The 21,607-nt window shown below is 45.8% G+C and overlaps 1 protein-coding gene across 1 annotated transcript in view; it reads right to left on the bottom strand.

Annotated features, from left to right (window-relative positions):
• POLR3A (RNA polymerase III subunit A) overlaps positions 1 to 19,149 on the bottom strand; it is a 97,316-nt gene extending 78,167 nt beyond the window's left edge. Inside the window, 7 exon segments of the mRNA XM_060236725.1 lie at positions 948 to 1,110; positions 3,940 to 4,179; positions 9,176 to 9,330; positions 12,837 to 13,008; positions 14,888 to 15,025; positions 15,872 to 16,007; positions 18,908 to 19,149. Coding sequence (XP_060092708.1) covers positions 948 to 1,110; positions 3,940 to 4,179; positions 9,176 to 9,330; positions 12,837 to 13,008; positions 14,888 to 15,025; positions 15,872 to 16,007; positions 18,908 to 18,951 — 1,048 coding nt within the window. The 5' untranslated portion in view covers positions 18,952 to 19,149.
• Positions 19,150 to 21,607: the final 2,458 nt, after the last annotated feature.

Here is a 21,607-nt window from a genome sequence, read left to right on the forward strand (position 1 = left end):
CCCACCTCACAGGGTGTCTGTTGTGGGGGAGGAAGGGAAAGGAGATTGTAGGCCGCTCTGGGACTGTCCTTGAAAGGGCAGCTGCTGTGAGAGCCCTCTCCAGCCCCACCCACCTCACAGGGCGTCTGTTGTGGGGGAGGAAGGGAAAGGAGATTGTGAGCCGTTCTGAGACTCTGTCCTTGAAAGGGCAGCTGCTGTGAGAGCCCTCTCAGCCCCACCCACCTCACAGGGTGTCTGTAGTGGGGAAGGAAGGGAAAGGAGATTGTGAGCCGCTCTGAGACTCTGTCCTTGAAAGGGCAGCTGCTGTGAGAGCCCTCTCCAGCCCCACCCACCTCACAGGGTGTCTGTTGTGGGGGAGGAAGGGAAAGGAGATTGTGAGCTGCTCTGAGACTCTTCGGAGAGGAGGGCGGGATATAAATCCAGTATCATCATCTTCAGAAGAAGAAAAGGGATCCAAGCAACCAACCACGAAATTCCAGCCCTCAAATAAACCTATTCAAGCAAACAAAAAAAGTCAGTCTGAACCCAATTGCAAAGCCGCTGCCTTAGGGCCAGGGCTTTTTTTTTGTAGCAGGAACTCCTTTGCATATTAAGCCACACACCCCTGATGAAGCCAATCTTCCTGAAGCTTACAGTAGGCACTGTAAGAAAAGCCCTGTAAGCTCTTGCAGGATTGGCTACATCACAGGGGTGTGGCCTAATATGCAAAGGAGTTCCTGCTACAAAAAAAGCCCTGCTTAGGGCTATGCTTGTGGCAGGGGCCATTCTTCCCTGCATGCAGAATGTGTCTTGTTCAGTGCCTGATATTTTCAACTTAAAGGATCTTGGACTGCAGGGCAAGGAAAGATTCTGCCTACAAGGGTGCCGGCATCACGGCCTTTCACAAACAATTCCATATGTCCTCGTGTGACCACCAAAGAAAGCAGAGGTTATGCTGAAGGACCCACCCTGCTTCCCCTTCAGCCTTTGGACAAAGCCTCTTGTCCACTTCTTGGGTGCCATGTTGAGAGGAATGCCGGAGAGCTCGCTGTTAATGTAGAGAGCACACTGGAGCTGCAGGAAGTCCCAGTCCTCCATGATCATCTGAGTTTTTGCTCCCGAAATTCTATGCTGGCAAAAATAATTAGCAAGTTCAAAGGGTGAGTCAACGAATGCAGATTAGCATTTTCAAAAAAGCTTCAGAGGCTCACCTGAAGCCAAATGCTGAAAATCAGCAAAAATCCCCAAATACTTCTTTTACAAGGAACCAACAGAGCAAATCCTAAGCTTTCTGCTACCATTTTAAGCATGTTTCAAATGTTAGCAATGTCCTTAACACAATGTCCTTAAGGCATGTTTAGCCTGGAGAGGAGGCAGCTGAGAGGTGATAGGATCACCATCTTCAAGTGCTTGAAGGGCTGTCATATAGAGGATGGGGCGGAATTGTTTTCTGTGGCCCCAGAAGTTAGGACCAGAACCAGTGGGTTGAAATTAAATCAAAAGAGTTTCCGGCTCAAGATTAGGAAGAACTTCCTGACCGTTAGAGCAGTTCCTCAGTGGAACAGGCTTCCTTGGGAGGTGGTGGGCTCTCCTTCCCTGGAGGTTTTTAAACAGAGGCTAGATGGCCATCTGACAACAATGAGGATCCTGTGAATTTAGGGGGGAGGTGTTTGTGAGTTTCCTGCATTGTTCAGGAGGTTGGACTAGATGACCCTGGAGGTCCCTTCCAATTCTATGATCCTATGATTATAAAAGAGTAATTTAAAAGAATATGATCCAATCTGATCATAGCCATACAAATAAAACAAAAAGGGTGGCTCACCTTTTAAAAGCATTTGTTTTTAAATTTTCCAACTATCCATTATATGAAATAAATCCATAACTGATAAAAAAGCTAAAGAAAAAACACGATAGACAGACAGACAGATAGATAGATAATGATGATGATGAGATAGACAGACAGACAGACAGACAGACAGACAGATAGATAGATAGATTTATTGTTTTCAAAAAAGAAAATGAGAGCAACGAAATGAGGTGCTCTTCCACAAACATATCAACACCCCAAAAAAAAAGGTCATATACATAGACCATTTAAATGCATCTAAAAACAAATAACCATTCATAACCCTGCATTTAGCCTAACCACAGCACTTGGATAGAAGCTGCCCTTAAATCTATTTGTCTTAGCCTTCAACACTCTATATCGCCTGCCCGACGGTAAGATCTCAAATAGCAAGTGGCCCGGATGTGAAGGGTCCCTTAAGATCATTTGTATCTTCCTTTTACATCCCATATTATACAGATCCACCAATGAGGGGAGAGAACATCCACAAATCTTCTGTGCTCTCACCATCACTCTTTGGAGCCCCCTTCTCTCTGCTGCCATGCAGCTCCCAAACCACATGCAGAGGCAATAAGATAAAATGCTCTCAATGGAACTACGATAAAAGGCAACCAGCAGACTCCCTGACAGTTGTTGTGATCTTAAGAGTCTTAAATAGTATAGTCGTTGCTGGGCCTTTTTCTCTAGAGCTGAAGTATTTGCCCCCCATGTTAGATCCTGTTTCATAGTAATTCCCAAAAACTTCCATTCTGTCACCTGTTCTACCATAACACCATCAATAAACAACGGCTGAATGTCCAGACTACTCTTCCTATAATCCACTATAATTTCCTTCGTCTTATTTACATTAAAAATAAGATTATTTACTTTACTCCAGAGGGACAGCTGATGAACTTCCCTCCTATACGCAGACTCATCATCATTATAGACTAAAACTCACAACATATTACTTTGTGTATTCCATGTAAAATAAAACTTCTTGCCACATTTGATCAGCAATTTGTATGTCTTCTTCCTTTAGAAATGCTGTCAGTTGCACAAGTGTATAGTACACTTTCAACCTTATCCACAAAAGTTCTCCATGTTGTAATCTTCTTCAACTTCCACACTTTAGCCAGTGTCAAGCTAGCAGCAGTAATAACATACAGAAACTACCCTATTTTTTGTTTAGGGATAGCTCTTACGTAATTTGATAAAAACAGTTCTGATATAATATCAATATCCTGTCGAATTCCTTTTGAGAGCATTATCTCTCCCATTTTCCAAATTTCACCACCCCATTACGCTTCCGCCACATGGAGTTGCACACGACGTTCAATACAGCACCAGCAACAATGACTGAGGCCTGCATATAGAATTATAGAGATGGAAGCAGCCATGCAAGCCATCTAGTCTAACCCTCTGCTCAGTGCAGGATCAGCCTAAAGCAGGGGTGGCCAAACTTAATGTAAGAGCCACAAGAAATGAATGTCAGATGTCTGAGAGCCGCGGGGAGGGGAGGGGAAGGGAGGGAGGGAGGGAGGGAGGGAGGGAGGGAGGGAGGAAGGAAGGAAGGAAGGAAGGAAGGAAGGAAGGAAGGAAGGAAGGAAGGAAGGAAGGAAGGAAGGAAGGAAGGAAGGAAGGAAGGAAGGAAGGAAGGAAGGAAGGAAGGAAGGAAGGAAGGAAGGAAGGAAGGAAGGAAGGAAGGAAGGAAGGAAATAGATGAGGGTGAGGGAAAGAAAGCAACTGGCTGGCTTGAAGAAGGGATTTAAAGAGATAAATGCTCTCTCCAAGCCAGTTGACTGGGGGCTTTGAGACCCACATAATCTATGTGGCCTAAAGCATCCCTGATAAGTGTTCATCCAGCCACTGTTTGAAGACACCATATACTCTTGCAACTCTAGCAGATGAAACGTATCAATGATACAGCACACTGATAGCGTTTCTGCTTAAACCCAGACTTACAGAGAATGACTGACAAGCAGACCTCAAGCAGGCCCAAACTCTGTGTCCGCTCCATATTGCAAAGCCTGCTGCCGTTTCTTCACAAATGCTTGTTGTGAGCCCCAGATGGAAGGTGCGTGACAAATGACACGAAATGGTTAGAGCTGACTTACCAGTAGAGAGAGACTCACCTTTTTGATCACATCGTTGAGGAAAATGATTTCGGTCAGCTTCATGGTCAGGTCGTCCTCGTTGGTGCCAGATTTCAAGTCACTCACCACAGAGGGCCTGATGCAGAGCGGGGGAACCAGGAGCCGGGTCAGGATCAGGTCGGAAGGCTTGCCCGAGTCTGGGTTCATCAGAAGCAGGGGGATATCTTCGGCAAGGATTCGCTTGAAGAGATTCAGCACCACCAACGGATTCAGGTTCTCCTACCAGAACCGAAAGACAACAGTGACCGTTTGTTCTCAGAGGCCAAGAAAGCTCTTCTGGGGCTAGGGTTGCCAACCTCCAGGGGTGGGGCTCGGAAATCTCCTGTTAAGACAATTGGGCTCCAGACAACAGAAATCAGTTCCTCTGTAGAAAATGGCTGCTTTGGTGGGTAGACGCCATGGGATTATATTCCCTCCCCAGACTCCACCCCGCAAATCTAAAGGCAGGAGTGGAATTCTAGCAGGAGCTCCTATGCATATTAGGCCACACACCTGATGTAGCCAATCCTCCAAGAGCTGACAAGGCTCTTTTTTTGTAAGCTCTTGGGAGAATTGGTTACATCAGGGGGAGTGGCCTAATATGCAACGGAGCTCCTGCTAGAATTCCACCCTATCTAAAGGTATTTCCCTACCCAGAGGTGGCAACCCCATCATGGACCATTACTCAATGGACCATTGTCACGCTTTCCCTCGGCGAGTGCCCAGGAATCGGAAGAGCTGGCCTCCAGAGTGAGGGAATTGAACGCTGACCTGGTGGAGTCTCAGACCACAAAAGAGAAGCAGATCAGCACCAGTTATCCTCCTCTTGGGTCACGGGTGGTCTCCGCTGGGATGGGTCAGACCGGGCTTTCTCTCTGCCCGTCTCCCTCTGGCTTTCTCTCTGCCCGTCTGCCTCTGTTCTGCCAACCCGCATTTATTTTATTTTATTTTATCAGATTTATATCCCGCCCTTCTCTAGCAGGCTCAAGGTGGCTCACAACAGTTAAAAACAAACATAACATTTAAAAACTAAATATACAGTAAAATTGTTTCCATCAATTTTGCAATCATTACGTCCAAGGTGCACACTGAAATTCTGATTATTCCGATATTTCTGGTTTCGGTTCTTTCAATTCAGTGAGACTGCCAGTGCTGTGGAATAAGAGCCAGTTTGGTGTAGTGGTTAAGTGTGCGGACTCTTCTCTGGGAGAACTGGGTTTGATTCCCCACTCCTCCACTTGCACCTGCTAGCATGGCCTTGGGTCAGCCATAGCTCTCTTATCTGGGAGAACCAGGTTTGATTTCCCACTCCTCCCCTTGCAGCTGCTGGAATGGCCTTGGGTCAGCCGTAGCTCTCCCAGAGGTTGTCCTTGAAAGGGCAGCTACTGTGAGAGCCCTCTAAGCCCCACCCACCTCACAGGGTGTCTGTTTTGGGAGGGGGGGCGATAAAGGAGATTGTGAGCCGCTCTGAGACTCAAAGTGGAGAGCAGGATACAAATTCAATATCTTCTTGACTTCCGGAGTTGGAGCATGGAGAATTGAGCCTCTTCTCTCAAGAGGAGCGGACCGGAGCCTCTGTTCTGGGTAGAGAAGGCAACCTCAATGCCTGCTGCCTACTTTTCTCAGCTAGGGAAAAGGCCAAGACATGCTTAGGAAATTCTGAGGGGATTTACTTTGGCTGACGAGGAGTCCCAGTGGGGTTCCTTTTAGGCATTGAAGAGTCCCCGGCGAAGGACTGCATTCCAGCGTCTACAGAGGGTCTCCGAGGTCATTAAATTGACTTAACTTCATCATGATTCAAGCTTTCTTTGGACTATCTTAATATCTCAATTTCTATCTTTACAAAGGACGGTGTGAAGAAGGATAAATCTGGTTGCAAGGTAAAGATCTTTATCTACCATTCCGGGACTAAAATAAGCTCTATGCGGGATAAAGATTAAGATTTGGATTTAAATATAACACTCTAAAGTTAAGAAGAAAGGAAAGGGGGTAATTTCGGGACTTTTGGAATTTAAGAAGCAAAGTTAAAAGACGAAAAACAATTTTTGTTTGGAATACTTGTGGTTTTGTTAAAAAAAACCCATAGTCACAGAGTTGCTGAACTGGAAGACGTCACAGGAAGTGGCGTCATAAAAGTATTGCGGGACTTCTCAACCATTGAAAACAAGACTTGGTGACAGGAAAGGAAGGAAGTAGCCATTGGAAGAAGGGAAAGTTTCAAGCCTCCTGGCCTTCTCTAGGACTATAAACCATAGAAAAACTTTGGCGGACATTAAAGGAAGGTCAAAATTTTAAAACTTTTTTAAAAAGAACAGGGCTTTAAAAATCAGCGGAGCCGGCAGATATTACTATTGCCGGCAGATATTATTATTATTGCAGGGTGAAACGTACTGGAATATATAATTGGAACTATTATTGAAATGGTCTACTAAGGATGAAGTAGTTAAATCTCAAATGATAAAATGGGCGATTAATATAAATAAAGAAATACAAATGGAGTCATGGGAACACTTGTGGAAGAACTCTATGAAGATATCAACATGTTTATTTATTTATTTATTTATTTGGAATTTATATCCCGCCCTTCCCACCAGGTGGCTCAGGGCGGCTTACAACATGTAAAAAACTAACATATAAAACTAGCATAGAATATAAAATTAAACATAAAAAGTTAATATTTCATAATTTACGCAGTTAAAATCTAGACGTTTATCACAGTTATATACATAAACATTAAACCATGTTATAACATTAAAGAAAATTGCTTCAAAATGTTATACAGGTGGTATATGTCACCAAAGAAACTGGCAAAAATGAACAATCAGGTGTCAGATAGATGTTGGAAATGTAAAAAACATGAAGGTTCTTTCTACCATATGTGGTGGACTTGTGAAAAGACGAAACAATTTTGGCAAATGATTCAGAAAGAAATGTCAAGAATTTTAGGTTATGATATTAAGAGATCTCCAGACATTTTTTTGTTGGGATTCCAAATGGAAAATTTTCCGAAACAAGATAGAACAATGGTGTGGTATCTGCTTTCAGCTGCAAGGACATTCTATGCGCAGTTATGGAAGCAAAATAAAATACCAGAAAAATGGGATTGGATTTTAAAAGTTATGTAATGGAGTGAAATGGACAAACTTACAAGAATCTTAAAAGACTATGACTTGGAGAAGTTTAAAATGGAGTGGGAGAAATTTCAAAAATATGTTGAAAAATACTGGAAGATAAAGGGACACTTAGTGATTTTTGGTAACAGTTGAAGTTTTGTGGAAGAATGGACTAAAATATTAAAGGAACATTTCTTTTTTGTTTTCTATTACTTTTCTTTGGAAAAGGGATGAAAAATAAAAATGAAGATGGATTACAATTATGTTATATGGTTTTTCTTTTTTCTTTTTATATACTTATTTTTCTCATCTTTTTGTTATAAGGTTTTTCAATATTAAGATTCTATAATGGATAAAATTACCTTGTATTTAGATATTTTAGTTAAAAACACCGTCGGGGGTCATGGAAAGGGGGGAGGGGAGGGGGAAAATGTAATGTATTAATTTATTATTAGCTTGTTTTATGAATATTTACAATATATCACAGAATAATAAAATTGTTTTACATAACAAATTCAATAGCTTCTTCTTAACCGTTAAAAGCAAATTTAAACAATTCAGTCTTACAAGCCCTGGAGAACTGTGGCAGGTCCCGCAGGGCCCTGATGTCTTCGGGGAGGGCATTTCACAGAGCGGGGGCTATTACCGAAAATGCTCTGGGTCTGGTGATGGATAGTCGAGCTTCTTTCAGTCCAGCGATCTTGCGATCTTAAGTGCTCTCTGGGGTACGTATGGGAAAAGACGGTCCCAAAGACAGACAGGTCCCAGGCCACATAGGGCTTTAAAGGTTATAACCAGCACCTTGAACTGAATCCGGATGTCTTCTCCTTGACTCCCTGCACCTGCCTTTTTAGCCACTTCTGCCCCTTGCCCCCTTTCACACCACTCCCACTGATCGCTCTTCCTGGCTTCAGCTGGGGCCTGGGAGCGGCAGCAGGTGCCTCTCAGTGGGGACCAAGTACGACTGGCGTTGGGCATCCTCCTGCGGGGTCCTGCTGCCCTGCCAGGGACCCTCCTCTGTAGAAAGCCTGGTTGGTCTTGGGCAAGCCACCATCCGAGCAGGCTGGGTCCCTGGACGCCCACCAGCCAGTCTGCGGTTCGATGGGCAGCACCCCTGCTGAGCCGTGCCCATTCTCCAACACCTGGGCCCCAGTGGGGCATGGTGCTCTGGAGGTGGACCCTGGTGGGGAAGGGAGGCTTCAGGGCATTGGGAGAATGTTCAAGTCCGGTTCTGGTACATAACTGGAGTATACCTGGCGAGCTCCCTTTGTCCCCTGCCTACTGCAGGCCCAGGAAGACTGAACAAACCACCAAAACAGTCTTTGACTCAACTCCAGGTTGGCAAATTCCTGGGGATTTGAGGGGTGGAGCCTGGAGAAGGTGAGTCTGAGGAGGGGTGGGACTTCGGCCAGGCACAATGCCATAGACTTCACCCTTCAAGCCAGCTATTTCCACCTGGGGAACCATTGTGGCCAACCTCCAGGTGAGCACTGGAGATCACTCAGGATTACAGCTACTTTCCAGGTTGCAGAGATCAGCTCCCCCTGAGGTGGTGGGGGAGAGTGAATGCCTTCACTTGAGTGGATGGGAAGACACCCGGTGGGGGCACTCACCCAGAGCCTCTTTCTAGGGCCCATATTTTTCTCCACAACAGAGCCAGTTTGGTGTAGTGGTTAAGTGCAGGGACTCTTATCTGGGAGAACCGGGTTTGATTCCCCACTCCTCCACTCGCAGCTGCTGGAATGGCCTTGGGTCAGCCATAGATCTGGCAGAGGTTGTCCTTGAAAGGGCAGCTCCTGTGAGACCCCTCTCAGCCCCACCCACCTCACAGGGTGTCTGTTGTAGGGGGAGAAGATAAAGGAGATTGTAACCCACTCTGAGTCTCTGAGTCAGAGAGAAGGGCGGGGTATAAATCTGCAATTCTTCTTATTTCTAGTACAAGTATGAATCATAAAGGGGCAAGTATAGTCAACTATTTTGTCGCTTCTGCTGATCTTTTTAAAAGAGTTGCGCCTCTGGAAGTAATGGATTACCTGGGTAGTCTCAAACGTATAGAAATCCCTGTTACTTAAAAAAAAGAGAAAAACTGAATCAATACAAGATTGTTTAGGTTTCTCACTCACCTGGGCTCTTCCCAGCAAGGATTCAATTTCTTTATTATGTTCTGTGGCAGTGTCAAAAGACTGTATGAAGTTAGACACAATAGGATCCACTGTCTTCTTAGTAGTCTTGTATTTCTCATGGATTATTTTCAGCAACCCACACTTCTTTACTGTACCTATGGGACAATAAGTTAGCACAAACATCCACTTTATTCTAAAAACTTATTTCATTCCGTACTAGGTAAGAAAATTACAAAAAGGACAGCCAGTGTGCTGATGTAAAACATGCAACAGTAGCCAAGAAAAAGCAACTAAACTTTGGCTTATGCTATCACCAAGACTAAGAATGTCCAGTTCAAATTTGTTTCAGGGGGTAGGCATGCTGGTTTGCAGCGGAAAAGCTAAATTTGAGGTCTGACTGGACTTGAATCTAGCAGTTCAAGTTTGTCCGTCTCAATCCAACAAGCCATTACAAAGCATAAACCAAAGAAACAGAAATCTAACAGACCACCCAGATTTTTAATATCAGACAAGGTTTAGAATTCAGGGTGATTGTCCAAAGTGCTATAACATAAAACACAAGGGTTCAAATGATAAACTATCAAAAATTCAAGTTACAGAAGCACTGGCATCAAAACAAATGTGGACTTGTTTTCCTTTAGATATTGGATTTATATCCCGCCCTCCACTCCGAAGAGTCTCAGAGCATCTCACAATCTCCATTCCCTTCCTCCCCCACAACAGGCACCCTGTGAGGTGGGTGGGACTGGAGAGGCCTCTCACAGCAGCTGCCCTTTCAAGGACAGAGAGCGGCTTACAATCTCCTTTCCTTTCCTCCCCCACAACAGGCACCCTGTGAGGTGGGTGGGGCTGGAGAGGCCTCTCACAGCAGCTGCCCTTTCAAGGACAACCTCTGCCAGAGCTATGGCTAACCCAAGGCCATTCCAGCAGGTGCAAGTGGAGGAGTGGGGAATCAAACCCGGTTCTCCCAGATAAGAGTCCGCACACTTCACCACTACACCAAACTGGCTCTCGGCCAGAGAAAAAGTGTCTTCTTTCTGTGAGACTTCCTTTGTTGTCACTCGTGGAACTAAAACTGTGATTGCGGTCTCCTTTTAAATTATATTGTAATGTTTATACAACTTTATAATATGCAAAGCTCTATATCTGGTTTTAGCAGTTATAATCAGACTCACTTTACAATGCTAGTTGTTATATTGCTTGCATTTTATAATTCTTTGTATGAATCACTCAGTCTTATTATACTTGTATATGTGATTATCTGAAATACCTTAAAATTGTTTGAAACTGGAAAAAAACCCGTGATTGCAATCACATAGCGTTAATATTTACTCACAACCTATAGCTCTCCAGCAAAAAATATTAATTACACAACAGAAGTATTAATCCTGGCCCAAATGCGACAATCCTCATGACAATTCCATTAATATTTTCTATTTCTTAAATAAGCATTGAAGCTGAACAGCGGGCCCTTGCTAAGGGGAGATGCCATAAACTCTTTAACCCACTTTTGTTGTATCTAAGACTGGCATCTCAGCTTGAACAAAACATGGTGGATGAAACAGGAGGGCAAATGGAATAGAATTTTGTTTTTTTGTTAAAGCTTCTTATTTAGAAATTCCTTACCAAATACTAACAAAGTACAATCTACTAGTAAGAGCTCTTTAATTGGATTTGGCTTCATTAAGCTGGGGGGAAAGCCAACTGTCCCATACTAACGAAAATTATTCCGAATTTTATTCAACAATGATATGAAATTTGTTAGATTAACAAGTATCTCCTTTAACGCTATTGAAAGTAAACCGGAATGTGTTTCCTTTCAAAGCTCTCTTGGGTTATTTGCTTCAAACAGATAGGGAACCAGGAAGATCGTGCAGGGGGTTGGACTAGATGACCCTCGAGGTGCCTTCCAACTCTACGATTCTATGATTGTACGATAAAGAAGGGAAATGTTTAACTCTAAAGACTAAGAAATGGTTCTCCTGAAGGATTTCACAGAACATATGGAGCACCACATTTTCCATACAAAGAACATACAGAAAGTGCGGCGTTAGCGGTGAGTGTTGGGACTGAGATCTGGGAGACACAGGTTCGAAGCCCTGTTCTACCATGAAGGCTCACTGGGTGACCTCAGATCAAGCCTAGCCTACCTCACACTCAGCCTAACCTACTTCACAGGGTTGTCGTGAGTCTAAAAATGAGGGAGAGGAGACTGATATAAGCTGGTCTGAGTCACCAGTCTGAAGAAAAGGGAAGAATAGGAACCAAGTAAATCGGGGGTGGGGAACCTTTTTTCTGCCAAGGGCCGTATGGATATTTATAACATCATTCGCGAGTCATAAAAAATTATCAACTTAAAAAACAGTGCTCCGCAGAGGGAGAATGATTCAGGCCAGCAAAATTAATGCAAATAATTGTTTTTCTATTTGAAGTCATGTGGGGAGAGCTTAATCTGGTGCGCACACACCCACACACCTAGGCAAATGCGTAGGTCCAGGACTTTTTGGTAGGAAAAGCCCAGCAGGAACTCAGTAGCATATTAAACCGCATCCCTTAATATTAGCATATCAGATAACACACTCATTAGCATATTAGGCCACGCCATCTGGGATTATCAAGTGCAAACTGAACTGTGACAGTAACTTTTCCAGGCCCTGCAGCAATTCTGGCTGGCCAGCCAGGCCCCAGGGAGGCTGCCGCACAGTACATCTGGGCCCTCTGATCCCTGCCTGGCCCTGGGGAGGCTGCTGCACAGCGTGGCTGGGCCCCCCAATCCTCGCTGGCCAGCCAGGCCCCAGAGAGGCTGCCGCACAGTACATCTGGGCCCTGTGATCCCTGCCTGGCCCTGGGGAGGCTGCTGCACAGTGCAGCTGGGCCCCACAATCTTCGCTGGCCAGCCAGGCCCCAGGGAGGCTGCCACATGGCTCGGTTCAGCCCAACAATCCCCGAGGGCTACACCAAGTGACCTCGAGGGCTGTATACAGCCCTCAGGACGGAGGTTCCCCACCCCTAAAGTAAATAAAACTGGGTTCATGCTTTGAAAAGTCTGTTTAAACTGTGAAATCAGATGACGCTACATCGAAGCTAGGCTTCTGATTCAGAATGCTGAATGGTCAAATGAATCTAGGTTAGCGTGCTGGGTTGCCAACTGCAGGGTGGAAAATTCCTGGAGACCGACGGACAGAGCCTGAGAAAGGCAAGACTTTGCAGGGGGTAGGAATTTCAGAGCCACAAAATCCACCCCCAAAGCAGCCATTTGCTCCAGCAAAACCGATCTCTGTAATCTAGGAATCAACTGTAATTCTGGGAGATCATCAGACCCCACCTCAAGGGTGGCTGCCCTGCTGGGTAAACTGTGCCTGGAAATAATGAGCACTGACTCATGAAAGCTCCTCCCCTGCCACAAATTTTGTCAGTCTTTAAGGTTCCTACTGGACTCTTCTTCTTTCCTACTGCTACAGACCTGACTTCCCATCTTGAACTATTGGTAGGCTGGCACTGCACGGTGCCAGTTGTGGCCATGGGGCACCCAGACTGAGTTGTATATGCTACTGTGGTGGGCGAGATACGACCCAGGCAACACAGAAACTCTGGTCTGCCAGGCTAAACAGTTCGGGACTCAACGCAGCTGAGGATCTTACAAAACAGCACATGCACTCACCGTTAAACATCCCGCAATACGGACAGGTGTTCTTCTTCCTGCACTTTTCGGAGACCTTCTTTTTCAAGCTACGTTTCTGGAGGTAAGTCAAGCCGGGTCTCTTAAGGTAATCTAGAAACTGTTTCCGTTCTTCAGGGGTCAGCATGATACGGCAACAGGTCTTGCAAATCATCTTCAATAGAGACAGGATTCTTTTTTAATAAAGAGTTTTTTAAAAGCATTTTTTACCACTGTACTGTAAAGCTCTCAGCAGCCTGAGAGATCCTAAGAAATACCACCATGTTCCTTTAGCTCTCCCTGGTCTGGATGCCCTGAGTTCCAGAGGTAAAGCAAGCAGCAATTATGTAGGAGAGTTCTTCAATAACTCTACGCTCCATTCAAAGTGCTGGTATTGACCTTTAAAACCCTGTACAGCCTGGGACCCACATACCTTAACGACCACCTTCTCCCACGCCAACCCACCCATACCTTCCGGTCATCTTCACAGGCCCTGCTTCAATTGCCCCTGTCATCTGAGGCTAGATGGGTGGCAATTTTTTTAAAAAGTCAGAATAGCATCTTGATGCAGCCCAGTTAACGTAAACTAACCTTCACCAGGCCCCAAATTGTGCTTCTTTTAATCTGCTAACAAACATTTCCATGATTTTGCATACTCATTCACTGCGCACTCTCTCTCTCTATAGGACTGTTTGCCATTCCATTCTGTGCTTCTAGCACACAAAAGCTGACATTCTGAATAAAACTTTGTTGGTCTTAAAGGTGCTAAAGGAGAGCCAGTCTGGTGTAGTGGTTAAGTGTGCGGACTCTTATCTGGGAGAACCGGGTTTGATTCCCCACTCCTCCACTTGCACCTGCTGGAATGGCCTTGGGTCAGCCAGAGCTCTGGCAGAGGTTGTCCTTGAAAGGGCAGCTGCTGTGAGAGCCCTCTCAGCCCCACCCACCTCACAGGGTGTCTGTTGTGGGGGAGGAAGGGAAGAGATTGTGAGCCGCTCTGAGACTCTTCGGAGTGGAGGGCGGGATATAAATCCAATATCTTCATCTACCTCACAGGGTGTCTGTTGTGGGGGGGGGGAAGGGAAAGGAGATTGTGAGCTGCTCTGAGACTCTTCCAAGTGGAGGGTGGGATATAAATCCAATATCTTCATCTACCTCACAGGGTGTCTGTTGTGGGGGAGGAAGGTAAAGGAGATTGTGAGCCGCTCTGAGACTCTTCGGAGCGGAGGGTGGGATATAAATCCAATATCTTCATCTACCTCACAGGGTGTCTGTTGGGGGGGGTGGGGAAGGTAAAGGAGATTGTGAGCCGCTCTGAGACTCTTCGAAGTGGAGGGTGGGATATAAATCCAATATCTTCATCTACCTCACAGGGTGTCTGTTGTGGGGGGGGGGGAAGGTAAAGGAGATTGTAAGCTGCTCTGAGACTCTTCGGAGCAGAGGGCAGGATACAAATCCAATTCTTCTACTTGACTCCTACTTTGTTCCATCACATTGCTAAAGCATCAGAAAGATTCTCTTCCCTTCCTGTCCTGTTTCTAACTTCAGCTTTATTAGAGTGACGTACGGAGGCTGACGGTCTTCAAGGCGCCTAGTTTCTGAGGAATTGTTAATTGCAGGTCGAAAGCCGCTGACAATAAATGAGCGCAGTAGGGATGATACTTTGTGATTTTTTTTTTAATTTTTAAATTTAGATTACAGTTAAGAGATAATACGAGTTGCAAAAGAGAGTGCCCTTTGGGTAGATACTTATTTTTTTTTTTAACCAATGTGGAAATGTCTAACAATTTTAGCTTACTGCAAGACTTAGAACAAAGTCTGAATCCACTGGCGCCATTAAGATCAACAAAGTTTTATTCTGGATATAAGCAAGCTTTTGTGTCCACACACTGCAGGACCTGGAGGAAGGCAGCATATGCGCCCCCCCCCCCCTTCTTTGGATGACAACATTATTTTGTCCTCTGTTGTGGATTCTAACTTGAATGCCCAAGTGAATGGAGACAGACTAGTGTAAGACAATTCCATTTGGGCCTTGAGAATTAAACACACTGCTTTACCTGTAGAATGCTGATCACGGCTTTGAAGTACCCCACATGGAAACAGGGCAGCTCGAGATCGATGTAGCCATAATGCCCTAAACACTCGGCCAGATTCTTTCCACATGTTTCGCACGGACGATCTTTTTCGCTTGTGCCCTGGAGAAAGGCATCAACGGTGATTGCTACAAACAAAAACGGCTTTAAAATGAAGTTAGACAGATTCAGGGAGGCAAGGTTCCCCACTGGCTACTAGCCCGAGGCTCAGTAAAAAGCAGTTCCCTCTAAGCTGAGTTAGCGTGAGCTAGCTCACAGATTTTTAGCCACCAGCTCACACATTTTTGTCTTAGCTCAGGAAGGATGACCCCAGAGCACACTAATTTATGCAGCAGCTCACATCTTTAATGCCAGCAGCTCACAAAGTAGAATTTTTGCTCACAAAACTCTGCAGCTTAAAGAGAAGAAGCAGAAGACTGCAGATTTATATCCTGCTCTTCTCTCTGAATCAGAGGCTCAGAGCGGCTTACAATCTCCTATATCTTCTCCCCCCCACAACAGACACCCTGTGAGGTGGGTGGGCCTGAGAGGGCTCTCACAGCAGCTGCCCTTTCAAGGACAACTCCTGAGATAGCTATGGCTAACCAAGGCCATTCCAGCAGGTGCAAGTGGAGGAGTGGGGAATCAAACCCCGTTCTCCTAGATAAGAGACCGCACACTTAACCACTACACCAAACTGGCTCTTGGTAAAGAACACCTCCATATTCAGAAGCAGGAAAAATACCAGTGTTCTGAGGCAACATCAGAGGAAGGGCTTCAGTGCTCTGTTTGCTGGCCCTCCAGGGCTACTGGTCGGCTGCTGTGTGAGATGAGATGCTGTGCTAGACAGACATCAGGCCTGATCCAGCAGAGCTGTTCTCATGCTCTTATTTATTTGCTTATTTCTTGTATCTTTGCTATGCATACAGACCCGCCCCAGAATACACACCCTGGGGTGAGCGGTCTTACCATGCGATGGTCCAGCACGCCATACAGCAGAGGGGAGTGGCTGTTGTCTTGGCTGTAAAGGTTTTTGCTAACCACCTGGATATGCGCCTGCTGCCTCATCTCTTCCGCTGATTTCATCCCAAAGCAGATGTGGCTTCTACAACACAGAACATTATCGCACGGGGGTCATTCAAAGGGAATTACCTCGGACTGTTCTGCAATGCCAAGTCATAACAACTAGGTCGACCGCTCCTTCCATCCACCGACTACACTGAGGGTCCCCAATCTCTCTGAGCTCAGGGGCCCATTTGGAATTCTGACCTGGCATAATGGACACAGCAACAAAATAGAATCACAGAAACATAGAGTTGGAAGGGACCTCCAGGGTCATCTAGTCCAACCCCCTGCACACTGCAGGAAACTCACAAACCCCTCCCCCTAAATTCACAGGATCCTCCTTGCTGTCAGATGGCCATCTAGCCTCTGTTGAAAAACCTCCAAGGAAGGAGAGCCCACCACCTCCCGAGGAAGCCTGTTCCACTGAGGAACCGCTCTAACGGTCAGGAAGTTCTTCCTAATGTTGAAGCAGAGAGTGAGTATAAATGGGCAGTCTTCACAGTGGAGGACGGTAAGCAGTGGAGTGCCGCAGGGCTCAGTACTGGGTCCCATGCTCTTTAGCGTGTTCATTAATGATTTGGAGTTGAGAGTAAGCGGTGAAGGGGCCAAGTTTACGAATGACACTAAATTGTTCAGGGTGGTAAGAACCAGAGAGGATTGTGAGGAACTCCAAAGATCTGTTGAGGCTGGGTGAGTGGGCGTCAACGTGGCAGATGAGGTTCAATGTGGCCAAGTGCAAAGTAATGCACACTGGGGCCAAGAATCCCAGCTGCAAATACAAGTTGATGGGGTGTGAACTGGCAGAGACTGACCAAGAGAGAGATCTTTGGGTCGTGGTAGATAACTCACTGAAAATGTCAAGACAGTGTGCGATTGCAATAAAAAAGGCCAACGCCATGCTGGGTATTATTAGGAAGGGAATTGAAAACAAATCAGCCAGTATCATAATGCCCCTGTATAAATCGATGGTGCGGTCCCATTTGGAATACTGTGTGCAATTCTGGTCACCACACCTCAAAAAGGACATAATAGCATTGGAAAAAGTGCAGAAAAGGGCAACTAGAATGATTAAAGGGCTGGAACACTTTCCCTATGAAGAAAGGTTAAAACGCTTGGGGCTCTTTAGCTTGGAGAAACGTCGACTGCAGGGCGACATGATAGAGGTTCACAAGATTATGCATGGGATGGAGAAGGTAGAGAAAGAAGTACTTTTCTCCCTTTCTCACAATACAAGAACTTGTGGGCATTCAATGAAATTGCTGAGCAATCGGGTTAGAACAGATAACTGGAGGTACTTCTTCACCCAAAGGGTGATTAACATGTGGAATTCACTGCCACAGAAGGTGGTGGCGGCTACAAGCATAACCAGCTTCAAGAGGGGGTTAGATAAAAATATGGAGCAGAGGTCCATCAGTGGCTATTAGCCACAGTGTGTGTGTGTGTGTGTGTATACACACACACACATATATATAAATTATTGGCCACTGTGTGATACGGAGTGTTGGACTGGATGGGCCATTGGCCTGATCCAACATGGCTTCTCTTATGTATGTTCTTAACCGGAAACTCTTTTGATTTCATTGCAACCCATTGGTTGTGGTCCTACCTTCTGGGGCCACAGAAAACAATTCCACACCATCCTCTATATGACAGCCCTTCAAGTACTTGAAGATGGTGATCCTATCACCTCTCACCTCTACAGGCTAAACGTCCCCAACTCCTTCAACTATCACAGAAAGTGAAGCCTGCCACAAATTGATGGCCACAGCTTAACTTCAGTCACACAGTGCAGATCCTTGCGCTGTGGTGGCAGCTGTTGCCAAAGCAACATTGTTAAAAATCTACACTGCTGATCAGATCTCCAATACTCCATCAGAAACCTTGCTGGGCGAAAGACTTTCCTGGCCCCACCCACTCCCTAGACACCTGGCAGGTGCTAGAAAAGATATCAGCAGACACCATGGCACCCATGGGCACCACAGTGAGGATGGATCCCTGCACTATAGGCCAATGAGAACAGTGCCAAGAATGCCTCTTGCCATTTAGCCAGGATGTTACTTTCACTTATCACTTAGCCAGCTCCTATCTCTATGTAACAACTGAAGTATTCTTTCTGCCTGATCTCAGGGATGGCCAAGGCTGTCACTGCCTGATATGTATGCACCTGCAAAGGGCCTGGGAAAGAACAATGGGGGAGGGACTGCTTTTTTCGCACCTAGTTTCAACATAGAGTATAAGTAGAGGGTATCTGCCTGCCAAAAGCCAGTTTTCACAAGAACCATCTTGAGCCTAATCTGTCAGTAAGTCAATAAAAGACTATCCTCTGAATGGCCAGGTGTTGACCACTGAACTGTTGGGGACTTGACAAACAGTTGGGCTCAATGCAACCGCAGACTTCCCTCATCCTCTCAACTGCAGGGACACCTTCTTCCTCTCTAATCCATTCAGATATACAGCTTTTATGTTCCACTGACCGGGAACAGAGGGATCTGGCCATCACATTTAAAGGGACCACACACTTTTTAAATGCCTTCTCTCCACTGGAAATAATGAAGGATACTGGCCCCTTCTTTGGGCGCTCATAGAATTGGAACCCTTGGTCCAATCCTTTTGAAACCTGGAGGGCATTTTGGGGAGAGGCACTGGATGCTATGCTGCAACTTTGGTGCCTCTACCTCAAAAAACACACACACACCCAGCCCCAGATACCTGCAGACCAATTCTCCATTATACCCTATGAGAATCGTTCTCCATGGGGAATAATGGAGTGCCCAGCAGACATCTCCCCCCCCTCGCTTTCTGATGACCCTGAAGCGGGGGGGGGGGGGGGGAAGGCCTCCAAGCCAGGGGATCCCCAGCCGCCACCTGGGGATTGGCAACCCTGCAGAAAACCCCGCCCCCCACGAGGTCCGCCCTCCTGGCGCTCTCCCCCCCCCTCACATTTTCTTGGCCACGTCCGTCTCGCGGAACTGCTCCTTCACCATGGTGATGAGGAGGGCGGCGGCGTTCAAGCTCCAGCACGAAAGGAAGCGGAGGCGCCGAAGGTCCCCCTCACGCGATCCTTGGCAACCCCACCGGCCCGCGCAGGCGCCCAGCGAACCGCCTGAAGCCACGCCCCTAAAAGTGACGTCAGAGAGCGACTTCCGATCAGCCTCTTCCTTTCTCCCTCTCGCCGCAGCGCCGCCTTCAGGGCAGGAGGGGAAGCACAGGTGATAGGCTTCTGACGCGCGGCGGAAAAGAGGGAGGCTATAAATGTGGGGTTGTCGTATTGTCTAAATATGAGAACATACAGCTGAGGATATGCATACAACCTCACACTAAACTCGGTGGAACTCAGTACTGGATGTTCACACTAGACATGCTGGAACCCATTGGTTTAAATAATTTCAATTATTGTTCCTGCTTTTTATAAAAATGGATGAATATGTATTGTCTGGCGCATGTCCAAAAGTTTTTAATATATTGCGAAGATATATCTTAAGACAGGAGTGTCAAACATGTGGGCCAGGGACCAAATCAGGCCCCTGGAGGGCTCCTATAACCCCCCCCCCCCCCCCGAGCAACTGACATCTCCTTCCTTCTCCCTCTCTCTTGCTTCCTTCTGCATCACAGCTTGTTCTGCAAGGCTTGCTCAATCATACAGGAGCTACAGAGCAAAACCTCCATTTTCTCCATTGGCTGAGAGGCTCCTGCCTTGGGGAGGAATAGCTTGCTTTGCCAGGCTCTCTCAATCACACAGCAGAGCTACTGAGCCAAGCCTCTCTTCCTTCTATTGGCTGAGGCTCCTCCCCCTGCCCCCAGTCCCCTGGGGAAGGAAGGAAAGAGCCAGAGCTTCCTTTGACCAGTTCCGTGGATCCCATAGGAGAAATACAAAGAAAGCACCTTTAAAACCTACAAGTGCTAACGTTTTAAGCATGTTTTAAGTTTTTTAAAATATATATTTAATTGTATTTGTGTGCTTTATAACGTTTATATCGCTGCCATCTAATCTTGAATAGTTACACACATGGCCTGGCCCAACAAGGTCTCGTTTATGTCCGATCCAGCCCTTATAACAAATGACTGCGACACCCCTGTAAGAGAAAGCTCAATGCACTCCAGCTGAAAGAAATTAACAGCAATGTTTAATGGTAAAAAGGTGAGGTAGGGCACCTCGGTATGAATCTATATTATGTATGTATTAATTGAAGTTGCAATAGTGAGTTTTTATGGATTTTGGAAAGCTGCAAATTGTGATTATTCTTGAATGATGAAATTATACAGTGTTGTATTTTATTGTAGTGAATTTCTGAGGTCTTTGGAATCTTTGACAAAGCTGTTATGCGAAACAAGGGTCCTGAGAGAGAAATCCTAAGCAGGTCTACTCTGAATTCTACTAAGGTCTATTCAATGGGACTTACTCCCATTGGAGAGCCAGTTTGGTGTAGTGGTTAAGTGTGCAGACTCTTATCTGGGAGAACCGGGTTTGATTCCCCACTCCTCCACTTGCACCTGCTGGAATGGCCTTGGGTCAGCCATAGCTCTGGCAGAGGTTGTCCTTGAAAGGGCAGCTGCTGTGAGAGCCCTCTCCAGCCCCACCCACCTCACAGGGTGTCTGTTGTGGGGGGAGGAAGGTAAAGGAGATTGTGAGCCGCTCTGAGACTCTTCGGAGTGGAGGGCGGGATATAAATCCAATATCTTCTTACTCCCAGGAAAGTGTCCTTAGGATTGAACTATGAGAGAACTGAGAATGGAGAAGGGAGATTGAAAATTTATTTAAAACCTGTTGGAACAGTTTTGGAAACTGACTGGAGAGCCCGGTCAGTGGAATATAAAAGCCATAGATCTGAATAGATCTGAGATGAAGAAGTCAACTTTCTTGAATGTATGGTTGGGTCCAGTATTCCCTCTAAACTGAGTTAGCATGCGCTAGCTCACAGATTTTTAGCCTCCAGCTCACACATTTTTGTCTTAGCTCAGGAAGGATGACCCCAGAGCACACTAATTTATGCAGTAGCTCACAACTTTAATACCAGCAGCTCACAAAGTAGAATTTTGGCTCACAAGACTCTGCAGCTTAGAGGGAATATTGGCTGGGTCCAGCATTTCCCTCTAGCCTGAGTTAGCGTGAGCTAGCTCAGAAATGTTTAGCCTTCAGCTCACACATTTTTGTCTTAGCTCAGGAAAATTGACCCCAGAGCACAGTAAGTTATGCTGTAGCTCACAACTTTAATGCCAGCAGTTCACAACTTTAATACCAGTAACTCACAAAGTAGAATTTTTGCTCACAAGACTCTGCAGCTTAGAGAGAACCTTGGTTGGGTCTCCGTGGTATTGAATCCTCCGAACTCCACTGCTGCGCTGATGAACTTTTTGCAGCTTTTGCATATGGAATGCTGTGATGTGAAAGTTATGGAATTATTCTATGAGATTATGAGCACTTTATGAAGGGTTTTAATATGGTAAAAAGGTTTAGAATTATCTGAGTCTTTTTTTTTTTTTGTTACTGATATCACGGTTCATATATTTCTTGTTCCTATTCCTTCTGTCATTCTCTCTCTAGTTTGCTTCCACCTGGAGGCTACAACCTGCACTAACCTCAGTGGGACTAGACAAGGGGTCCTTTCTTTCAGTGTTCACACAGGCGGTTGCCAGGACACC

The sequence above is a fragment of the Heteronotia binoei genome, chromosome 4 (genome assembly GCF_032191835.1).
Source record: "Heteronotia binoei isolate CCM8104 ecotype False Entrance Well chromosome 4, APGP_CSIRO_Hbin_v1, whole genome shotgun sequence".
Lineage (NCBI taxonomy): Eukaryota > Metazoa > Chordata > Lepidosauria > Squamata > Gekkonidae > Heteronotia > Heteronotia binoei.